The sequence below is a fragment of the Aquarana catesbeiana genome, linkage group LG07, assembly GCF_042186555.1.
Source record: "Aquarana catesbeiana isolate 2022-GZ linkage group LG07, ASM4218655v1, whole genome shotgun sequence".
In the NCBI taxonomy this organism is placed as follows: Eukaryota; Metazoa; Chordata; class Amphibia; order Anura; family Ranidae; genus Aquarana; species Aquarana catesbeiana.
In genome coordinates, this window is record NC_133330.1 from 174,703,787 (window position 1) to 174,715,948 (window position 12,162).

Here is a 12,162-nt window from a genome sequence, read left to right on the forward strand (position 1 = left end):
CAATCTTGGAGCAGGAAGTCACAGGCCACATCAGAGGGCCGCAGGCAGTGGTTGGGCACCTCTGCTCTAGGGTCTCTGCTAAAGAAAATATATATAATGTTTGGGGGTTCTAGTAATTTTCTAGCAAAAAATACTGATTTCTACTTGTAAATAACAAGAGTCAGAAAAAGGCTTGGTCAGCAAGTGGTTAATTCTGTTTGCAAACTCTTTGGGTAATCAATCCCTTTGCTATTTTTTTTGTTCTTATTGTTGAGAAGTCACTTTTAGCTACTGCACCATCCATAGCAAACTTTTAATTGATGCAAGGCTTCCCTTTAATAAAAAGAAATAGATTTTAGGGTATGGGTATTTTTGGAGTTTTCATTTACTTGGAGGGTATAATGATTTTTATTTTATTAAACTACATTTTTAGTGGCAAGGTTTCCCTTGCTTATGTTTCAGGAAAGCAGGAGCAGCATTTTGAAGAAATTGCTGGCCCCTTAATCCCCTTCTGTCTTTCCGTTTGTAGGATGCACTGGGCGCTGCAAGTGTGCACTACCTATGTCCATTCCAGTACGCTCAAACTGCACCTATATATATTGAGCATTCTCCTCCTCTGGTTGCAGTGGCTGAGCTCGGCAGCTTCAGCTATAGAAGTATGCACACAGTTTGAAGGGGTGAAAGCAGCCACTAGGGGGCGTGCAATTTTAGCATCCGAACTGTTTTGAAAACAGCAAGATGGAGGGGACGTTTTTCTTATTAGTCTTTCTTATTTATTACATTTTTAATGAATAGATTCTAAGTGTGTGTGTATGGGCTAAAAATATATTTTTAAATGGTATTTAGTTTTTCATTTATATTATCAGTTCCCTATGTGTTTACCGTTGCCCCACCTGTTTTAAGTGTGTCTGTCACCCTCTCTGTACATGCCACTTTAAGATCCAGGCCAGGGGAGGGGTCGTGTTTTCCAACTATATTACACATTAGTTGCAGGGCGGGCGTGACTTGACAAAGGAGGCCTCGCCTCCAAAACGTATCGTCGTGGCAACAGTGACTTCCGTTCCTTCCTGGTTGCCTGTTCCCCTAAGGTCCGTTACAGTGTTCTATCGAGTAGTGTATCCCTGTTGGATAATGCCAGATAATGTCGGATAATGCCTGTGCATGCACAGGATCCTTGGCACTCCAACTGTTGATATGTTAATCAGCTGGCGTGACATCAACATTACGCATGTGCAGATCGTCAGAGGCATTATCCAATGATCTGCAAAGGGAGAATGTAATTGTCAGATTCTGCCTGCCTCTCTGCTCATGCGGGAGAAATGACCAATCACGTGACAGGCAGATTTTGGTGTGTTGCACAATTACATTCCCCCTTTGCAGATCATTGCATAAGGCCTCAGACGATCTGCGCATGCGCAGTGTTGACATCACACTAGCTGATCAACATATAACTCTGTCCTGCACAGATCATCGGAGGCATTATCCTAAGGAATGCACTTTTTGATAGAACGCCGGCAGCTCCTGGGGCATTCCAGCTGTCAGTGAGCTTTACTAGACTTTTACAATTACTCAGTCTTATAGGGCGTACACACGGTCGGACTTTGTTCAGACATTCCGACAACAAAATCCTAGGATTTTTTCCGACGGATGTTGGCTCAAACTTGTTTTGCCTACACACGGTCGCACAAAGTTGTCGGAATTTCCGATCGCTAACCACGCGGTCACGTACACCACGTACGACGAGACTAGAAAAGGCCGGTTCAGAACCAAGCGCGGCACCCTTTGGGCTCCTTTTGCTAATCTTGTGTTAGTAAAAGTTTGGTGAGAGATGATTCGCGCTTTTTCAGACTCGTGGCTTTCAGATCGTTTTCTGCCGTTCAGTTTGTGCTTGTGGGTTTGTATCTGCTCTTCAGTGCGTGCAGTCAGTTCGTATCAGAGTTTTCTGTGTGATCTTGCCTGCTCGTTGCTGTTTTTCAGGTCGCTTTTCACAGGCCTTGCTGTTCTTCAGTGCGTTCTGTTACTTCGTTCTGAGCAGCCGACCGTTTTCTAGCCATGTTTCGTATGCGTACTCTTTGTAGAGTTCGTGCTGTGCGGGGGCTTGGTGTTGGGGTCCTGACCTTGACACAAGTCCAGTCCATGAACAGGGTGGGGAGGAGTTCATGGACCAAGAATTGGTTGCTTCAGCGTGACCGATTCTCTCATATGCCTTTGCTCCGTGAGATCCGTGAGAATAATCCTGATGATTTCAGGAACTTTCTCAGGATGACGGACCCCATATTTCACCGTTTGTTGGCTTCGCTGACCCCCTATATCAGCAGGCAGGATACCTGCATGAGGCAAGCCATCACTCCGGAGCAGAGGTTGGTCGCTACCTTGCGGTATTTGGCCACAGGGAGAAGTCTGCAGGACCTCAAGTTCTCGACAGGCATCTCCCCCCAGGCTCTGGGTATCATCATCCCAGAGACCTGTTCTGCCATCATACAGGTCCTGCAGAAGGAGTATATGAAGGTAAGATTTTTATCCTTTTATATCACATTTTATTGTTTGATAATATATTGTATTTCTTTATGTTTGATAATATATTGTATTTCTTTCCTCGTTCCCTAATTACCATGCTTGTAATATGCTGTGAATGTCCCCTTTGTCCTCATGCATGCTGGATTTTTATGCAATTATTATTTTAGGTCCTTCATACATATTTGCCCTTCAATAACCTCCCCAGCATGGTGTCTCCTGGCCCTATATTCACCTCATGTAGTCACTTAACAATGTATTTTATCAGCTCCATAGTAGTGCTTTACCCCAAACACCCCCTAAAATGTTTGGTAATGTTATTTTTTATTTAAATTCAGGCAGAGTGCCAGAGGCTTTTTTTTGTGGTGTCCCCAAATAATTTTTAGTAACCCTCCCTCCCCCAACTGCTAAGTCAGCTGATCCCAATTCTCTATCTATCCTCAATCATCTATCTGCTGACTTTGCCAAACCCATACACACTATACCCACCTCTTTACTGGTCAGATTTATGGCTGAATTACCCAAAGCATGTAGTGCAAGGGCCTGCCTGTATACTTTACAATGGTACAGTTTAAAGTTTTTGTATCCTATTATTATCTTGATAGGTAATAGCAGAATGTCCAAATGTCCTCAAATGTGTACAATGTGTATTTATATCTTTGTATTATGACACTTCTTACCTGTCCAGTGGGCTGCCAGTAGTGTAACTAAGGAGGGGTTGTTCCAAGTAATACACATTATTTAGGCATTCATCTCTCAATGAAGTGAAGAGGGTTACCTGTCCAAGATTTCCACACACCCCATAATGTTAGAAATGGCCCATGAGAGGGGGGGGGAATATGATAGGTGTACCTTATACTTTGGCCTTGTTAAATTCCCCTTAATAAATGCTATCTGGAGGTTGCCCCATAATGTTTGTGTCTAATCTGCTTGCCATGTTTCAGAGTAAAAATAGTAATGTTTATTGTTTTTTCCTCAACAGTTTCCTTCCATGCCACAGGAATGGCAGACTGTGGCCTCCCACTTTGCTCAGCGGTGGGACTTTCCTAACTGCGGAGGGGCAATTGATGGGAAACACGTCCACATCGTCCCACCACCCAACTCAGGGTCGTACTATTATAATTACAAGGGGTTTAATAGTATAGTGATGTTGGCGGTGGTGTCGGCTAATTACGAGTTCTTGTATGTGGACGTGGGGAAGAATGGCCGGATGTCCGATGGTGGAGTCATCGCCCAGATGGAGTTCTACAGGCGTCTCCAGAATGGCAGCTTGGACTTGCCAGCTCCAGAGGACAATGTTGAAGGACTCCCATTTGTGTTCGTTGCTGATGAAGCATTTGCGCTGGGGGACCACCTGATGCGGCCATTCCCGATGAGGACCCTCACCCCGGAACAGAGGGTTTTTAATTACCGGCTGGCCAGAGCCCAAAGAGTGGTGGAGAACACATTTGGAATCCTGGCCAGCCGGTTCCGCCTATTTCTGACACCTATCCATATGGCGGAGTATAAACTGAACCATATAATACTTGCGTGCTGTGTTCTCCATAACTTTTTACGGAAGCATTCGGCCAACTATACTGGCTCAGTTGGGCCTGAGTCCGGAATCCTACATCAAACCACACTGACGGCGCTTGAAAGTGGCCGTCCTGGCTTGCCCTCCCTGAGTGCCCGTGATGTCCCGTTACGCTACCTGGAGTTCTTTGTGGGTAGGGTGGCTATCAATATGCCAGACAATATGTGAAGCCTTTTTAAAATAAAAAAAAAAAGAAAATCTTTGTGGACATTTACTGCTTGTGTTTGTTTTAGCTGACCCTGAAAGAAATGTTTTGAGTGCAGAAAATGTCGTGATTGGGTAACCTTATACAAAGCACTGTTGGCTGTTATTTCCTAAATGCAAAAACACATTTCACTACAAGTGCACTTGCAACTGCACTGAAACTGCACTTGTAGTGCAAAGAGGATTTGCCCTTAGGAAACAACCCCCATTTTCTACGAAAACAGCAATTACATCACCACAAAAGTGTTGTAGCGTTGAGACAATAATCCACACATTCTTGATTAACAAACTTTTTAATACCTGCACAATCACATGTGCATTTAGAAACAGTTTTTAAAACAAACCAACATGTTTGTTGTATAACAATTTTTGGGGTGGCATTATCAAAAATAGAAGTGTCCATTTACGATAAAACAGGCCTGTGTAAAACCAACAAGAAAGCCAAAAAACTTGAACTTACAAAGTTCACATTAGGTAAAACCTGAAGGCTATATCAGACATCAGTATTTAGGAACTGGGTTTGATATAGCGTTCAGATGGGGGGAAATCACCCCTGGAAAAGCCAAATTTGGAAGATGCACACAAATTTCCCAATGTCAACATGTGCTATCTGCCATCAGGGGGGATCAAGGGACGTGTTTTGGGGGAGCAAGCCCTTCCTCAACGCGACTTTATAATTGAGGAAGGGGTTGCACCCCCAAAACGCGTCCATTGATCTCCCGTGATGGCAGATAGCACATGTTGGCACACTGTGTGCATCCTCCAAATTTGGCTTTTCAAACCATTGCAAAAAAATTTAAAAGATTGAACCACAATACAAAAAGTGATTTTGTGGGGTTTTAAATTCGCCCCAAAACATCAATGATGTTATTATTTTTTTTAATAACATCATGGATTTTTTGCTGGATGTTTTGCAGTTCGGCATTACACCCCATGATCTCCCCGATCAGGATCTGGGCACTTTCTGAAGTAAAGCGTTCTCTATCCCTCACATCACGATCACCTAAAAAGAGATAAAGAAAAAAAAAACAGGTCTCAAAAATCTGCCACCATCCATCTCTTTTACCTGAGCCTGTGGTCGCAGACACTCACATGTTGTGGTGCCAATCTCCACCACATCTTCTTCTTCCTCCTGCTCAGCTTGGGTTTGGGGTATTTCACCTTCTTCCAGAGGTGGGGGGTCTCTGGTCTCCTCGGATGAGGGGTGTCCTCCGAGTCTTTTCTCCCCTATGTAAAACAAAAATGGTATAATTAGCACACAGATATTTGATGTCAGAACTAGAAATAGGAAACATTGCTTGGAAGTGGGGTACAATTGTCTAGTTTAGCCGAGTTCCAAGATGTATTTTTTTTATTGCCCTTTGTCAAGCTGCAATACTTTACCGGTTTAGTACAAGCTTCACAGATGTAGCCCCCCCTATAGTATACACTGGAGCACCTGTGTGGCCCCCTAATAAAAATGGTGTTCTTGTGTCCCACACTAGTGCTCCAGTGTCCAGATGTGAAAACAGCTACTCAGTGTCCTCTCCATACACACAATCTAGTTTGCATTTCATTCTAGTAACAAACCCATCTACACAAACAAATATTTGGCATCCTAGTAGGCCCAAAAAAAATGTGGGAAAATGCATATGGCCTAAACAATGGTGTTCTAGAGGCCGAAAGAAAAATGTTTGATACGAACGAATAATGGGCCCATGAACATTAAAGTTGCCCTTTTAAACGTTACAATTAATAAAAGCATATGGAGCAGCACGAATGTAATAAAGACAGAAAGAATAGGAACACAGCACAACTACTTACTTTTTTGCAGCACTCTCCGGATCTTTCGGTACTGCTCTGGCTCTCTCAACTTCAGGTCCAACCACCACTTCCTGAGCTGATCTTTTGATCTTCGTACCCCGAAATTCCTGTGAAGGCTTTTGATCACTTTCGCCATGATCTTGGCCTTTCTGATGTTGGGGTTGGGGTAAGGCCCATACTTTCCGTCATAGTCGGACTTCTTCATGATGTCGACCATCTCCAACATCTCCCCAAAGGACATATTTGTGGCCTTAAAACGTCTCCTTCTGGATCGGGACGTGTCAGGATCCAGGCTTTCCTCCTCCTCCTCCTCATTGCTAGAATTAGCATGCACCTGCTGTAACTCCGCCATGTGCTCTTCACCCACTGCGCCGAACGTAAAGGGGCGGGGAATAGACTAGAAAGAACGTCAGGGGCGGGCGGAGTTACACGCATGCGCAGTGTGTATAAAGCGTAACACGCGTGCGTATTACGTACGATCTGTGAGCAGAGGAAGGAGCATTGGACGCGCTGATCGTAAGAACGAAGGTAAGAGACAAACTTGTGCCTATACTGCTTCTAGATTGAGGCCTATATTGTAACAAGATTAGGAGAGTTTTGTCTGACATTAGGCTTTGTCTTGTGTTGTGTCTTGCAGTGAACATGGATATGCTACTCAAAGATAATGACTTCATGTCAGTATTCCTAGAGATGCTAAGGGAGCTGCCCTGTCTGTGAGAGATTAAACACCCCCATTTCAAGAACCAAGCAAAGAGGAAGGCAGCACTGGTGCAATTGTGTGAAATTGTGAAGCAGGTGATCCCCATGGCAGACATCACCTATTTAAAGATATTAATTGGTTGCCTGAGGAGCACATATCTGAGGGAGCGCAAGAAGGTCCTGGATTCACAGAGATCCGGAGCAGCAGATGACATCTACGTCCCCAGGATGTTGTACTACGACAGGCTGCATTTTCTGGCAGGCCAGACTGAACCCAGGCCATCCCTCTCCAGTCTTCCTTCCACGCTTCCTTCCCCCCCGGCTGAGGCTTCTGATGCCCAACCTGGGCCTTCCAGGCCACATGTGGAGGAGCCCAGATTGAGCCAGGTATAGCATTCCTCTAAATATTTCTGCTTGTCCAATCAATGATGTTAACTAGATGTTAGTTGGGAGTACTAATTTAGGATTGGGATTGATGAAGCAAAACATTACAACCATGTCCCTTTTTCATACACAGGGAAGTCTCAGCCAGGAGGTGGCTGATCTGCAGGTCCCTCCACCCCCCCTGAAAACAGAAAGTGGCAGTAGGAGGAGTGCCCTAGAGGAGGCTGCTATAGGATTCTTTTGGAGGGCTACAGAGGTCCTGGGAGCACCCCACACCATGGAGGAGAACATTGCTGCCTTCATTGCATATAAAATGCAGAGGATGGAGGAGGGCCAACAAGTCATGTGTGAGGCCCTCATATTGGAGGCTCTTGAGAAAGGTATGAGGGGCCAAATGACACCTCAGACACACCTTTGGGATGGTCCTCCTCCTCCTCCTGCAGGTCCTCCTCCTCCTCCTCCCTCTCCTCCAGGTCCCCCCAGTCCTCCTCCAGGTCCTCCCAGTCCTCCTCCAGGTCCTGCTCCTCCTCCTGCCACATCTCCAACTGCACAGCCACAGCCCAGAAGGAAGTGTGGAAGGAAGACCAGACAGTGATTGCCCTGGGTTCAGTCTGGTCGGCCAAAAGATGCAGCCTCTTGTGGTACCACAGCCTGGGGACACAGATGTCATCTGCTGCTATCTGGATCTCTGCGAATTCTGGACCAGACTGCCCTCCCTTACATATGGACTCCTCAGGCCACCAATTTTGATGTTGAAGAATTGATGTCTGCCGTGGGGGTCCCAGGCTTCGCTAATTTCTCATGTTGATCCAGTGTTGCCTCCCTCTTTGTTTGGTTCTGATCCCTTAATAAAGGAATTTTTGTTTTGAATTATACTCTCCTATGTGTTTTACTTCAAAAAGGACAGTTTGTTTGTGAGGATTCAGGTACATTTCAAATATACAATGTGAAATGAACAAGGGACACCAACACCAAACAATCTCCTTGAGATTAAATAATAAAAGATATCAATGGTGTTGGGGTAACTTGACACACAAAACACACCCAAAAATATTCTGGAGTAAAAATAAAAATAACATTGAACAAAGATCAGCCTTGGAAAAAATCCAAACATTAAAGAAAAAAAAAGGCTGAAAATCCAAAAAAAATAAAAAAAATAATATAAAACTGTCAGATGTGACAACTAATAACAATATATTCAGGGAATCCCACTAAAAAAACACAAATAAAAGTTTGTGAGAAGTGTGTGTGAATATGAGCAGCAAAACTACTTAATTCTTGTCACATTATAAAGAAGAAGAGAGTACGCTGTATTAAACCATTGTTAACATTGCAGCGTGACGAAAGTGCTGTATCCATTGCGAACACTAAGTTTACCAGAACGAGCTGTCCCATCTCGGAATTTCTTCTGAGCATGCTGTTGTAATATGTTGGCCAATTTATAATGTATAATATTGGCCAATGTATAATATTGTATTGGAGTATGGGTTGAGCAGAAATTGTCCAAGCCAACTCAATTTTAAGATAACAGTTGAAGATCCTTTGATGTGCTAGTCTCATGCAAGTCTACCTAGGGGTGTGAGGTATGGGCTGTTAACCTAATTGAACATTTCAAAGGGTACATTGTTTAAAGGACCATAGAAGAAATATTTATTGATGGTAATTAGACTTGAGGGGGTAACAATGGGATCAGGGAGTGTTTTGGGTTGGCCTAGCGGAGGCTCCCTCCTGTGGGGCTAATATATAAAGGGGACTTGTTGATGTTGATATGCGGGAATGTAGGTATTCCAAGGGCTCAAAAGGGTGTTCTGTTTATCTAATTAATATATCTAAAGGGGACTTGTTGATGTTGATATGCGGGAATGTAGGTATTCCAAGGGCTCAAAAGGGTGTTCTGTTTATCTAATTAATATATCTAAAGGGGACTTGTTGATATTGATATGCGGGAGTGCAAATTGGGGTGGTTCACGGCTGTTCAAGTCCTAAATTGAAACGGCCAATCAAATTGCTCAGCCATTCAATATTTAGTGAATATAGCATTCAGTCTATAGGTTTGGGGGAGTGAGGCTCGTCTGTGTATGAGAGAGACTTGTCTGTGTATGCACACTCGGACCTAAGACATGGGGTTCTGAATTATATCTACTCTGTCGGATCTTTTTGTCATCTGTGGACTTTGGACTTTGTTCTGTGTTGGAAGTCAATAAAGTGCATCTCTCTGGAAGAATTGGGTTGCTGCGGAAGAGTACTTACATCATCATTATATAATAACTTAAATATTAATTATCATACCCACTCTACATCATATCACCCACAATATTATACCCGATCACTACATTTGGTGCCGTTCAAGTGACCAGAAGAGCATTTTCGGACTTAATAGCAGAAGTCGGTGGTGACAACAATCCTGTGAGGTGACAGAAGACCGTGAGGACCCAGGAAGGAAGTTCTAGGAAACCTAACAATTGGTAAGTGTGCCTTGTTCATTATTTTTTTTTCTTAAATAGTTTTTTTTGTCATTATATTCTTCACAATGGCTTTGGCTGTGTCTGGCGGTGACAATAGCATAAGGGAGAGGATGTGAATATATGTATATGAGTGGGTGGTGCTGCGCTGATCCTTGGTGTGGAGACAGGTGAACGTAAAATAATAAATGCGCTTGGTGAAAAAATGGTGAAATAACATAAAAGTGAAGGATATTGTGTATGACAAAGGTTAAAAAATTATAAATGTTCAATATCTTCAATAATGCATAGAAAATGGCATAAATATATTAAAATAAAATATCACTTCAATCTCCTAAAATAGAATCCACATAATTACAATACAAAAACGTGGTGGTGGGGCTGCCAAAGCACCAGTGACTAACTCTGAGTTTAAGAAAGAATAAGGTGCATAATAAACGTACATCTATAATTGGACCAGCAAAGTGTATAGTGCAGACAAAAGGTGCTATGTGCAAGTCAAGATTGGAGGGGTGGTAGCTTACTATTTCTATATAAGGTGCATATTGTGCATGCTGACATCAAATAATGGAAAAAGGTAAAAAGTTTTTTTAAAAATGAGAAGAAAATATTATTTTGTATAAAAAGCATAAGAAGAAAGTCCTTTTAATAAAATGTGACAGCAACGTGCTAACATGCACACGTTGCAATTAAAGTGCTGGAAAACACATCCATATGATGCACAGGAACAGTCCTTGTGTATGGTTGTGACAGCAACGTCCTGGCATGCACACGTTGCAGTTAGAGTGCTGGGGTGAATCACATCAAGTGTTTTCTCCGTGTGCTAGACCACTTTGGTGAATATATGGCTGCTAAATTATATAAAAAGTCATGGGGGGCCTTATGAGATTCCCCAAGAATATAGACAGTCATGGGATTTAATGAAATGCTTTTTATCCGATAATGTCTTTGATAAGAAAACTAAAGAAAAGAAACGTAAGGGTATCATTATTCAGGGACTACTATCTTGTTGTACAGAATTAATAGAGGAGATTAAGGAAAAAAAGCAGAAAATTCTAGAACAGACTCAGAGATATGAGGAAATGGAGAAAGGGTTGAATGAGAGGATATCAGATCTCAGGTTGCACGCTATCACTACTGGGGAGGCATTGATTGAAAAGGCAAAATTATGTGATGATTTAAGTCGGGTAAATGAGGAATTGTCAGTAAAAATACAAATTGTTGAGAAACAGTTGGAGGAGTGTAAACATGCTGCTAACATTGCTTTTGATAAGTTGGCAGAAAAATCAAGTTACACGCATCAAAATGATACCTCTAAAATAAAGCCTGATGCCAAAGATTATAAGCCAATATATCCCTGGGATGAGTTACATGCAGCCCCATGCATACCAGCAGCTCCTACCACTACAACAACTGTATTGAACACTGACGATTCAAGTGAAATTAAATTGATTACAAAACAACTAAAGCCTCAGGAGATGGAAGCTATTATAAGGGAGATAGGTCAGGTACCCCGCTATGATGTAAACAGGTTCATGAAATGGTTCTGTGATTTGCAGAGAGTCAGAGACACATACAACTTGAATGTGGAGGACCTAACTAGAATTTTGCAGAAAAGTGTAGGTAACGGATTGTGGGCACGGATTTTGCAAAATTGTGGCCAGCGTCATAAAACTAAGGATGTTTTAAAGGAACTATTGAAAGCATTGTATGGTGTGACGACAAATGTGTGCTTGTCAGGAAAAATTAGGCAAATGAAGGATGAATGCCCATATGAACTTGCAGATAGAATTAGCATTGTGATGGGATATGTGATGACTGGGAATCCCGGTTTTGAGCGTGGTGGTTTGGTTCATAGGGCAATGTTATTAGAAGCATTGGATGGTGATGTCAGGGAAGGCATTTTATCTGTTACACCTGATCCTAGCGATTATAGTGATATTTTGTTAAGAGCGGATAATGGGTGGAGGAGAAAGTGCAGAGAGGACAGTCTTGCGGTTGATGCAGCTAGAACTTTTAGAGTCGAGGGTCAGCAAAATAGAGATGATTCAGGACCCTGGAGAGGAAGATCTTATAACACTTCAGGTAGTTATAGGAGGCCAGAATCCAGAGGAAAGCCTAGTAAACAGCCTTGGGTGCCGTTTAGTGAAATAAGAAGTGAGAGAGATCGTTTGCAAGAGGAGCTATATAAGATACAGGAAGAAATGAAAAAAATTAAAGCAGGAGGGGTCAAAGTAGCAACAGTAGAAAAGGAAAGTGCTGTGTCTCCCTCTACCAGTCATTGTTAGGGGTTCCGAGCCCCCCACGCCCCTTCCTGCCGATTCTTAACTGATTTAACATTAGACTCCTGGGGGCGGCCCACTGTTGATGTAACATTAGGGGGAACTCGTGTAAATGCGCTGTTAGATAGTGGGGCAGCTATTAGTTTTAGTAAATCAGTTGTCCCTGGAAATGAGAAAATTAAAATAACAGGTGTCACTGGACATTCCATTGAAGCTCCTTTTGTGCGTGGTGTTGAGATGCAAATAGGGGGAGAGAAGTGGA

General features: G+C 42.9%; 1 protein-coding gene across 1 annotated transcript in view; it reads left to right on the plus strand.

Moving 5' to 3' along the window:
* LOC141102924 (uncharacterized) overlaps positions 1-11,906 on the plus strand; it is a 31,147-nt gene extending 19,241 nt beyond the window's left edge. The window contains exon 2 of the mRNA XM_073591965.1: positions 10,446-11,906. Within this exon, the coding sequence (XP_073448066.1) occupies positions 10,446-11,906 (1,461 nt within the window). The remainder of the gene's footprint in view (positions 1-10,445) is intronic.
* Positions 11,907-12,162: the final 256 nt, after the last annotated feature.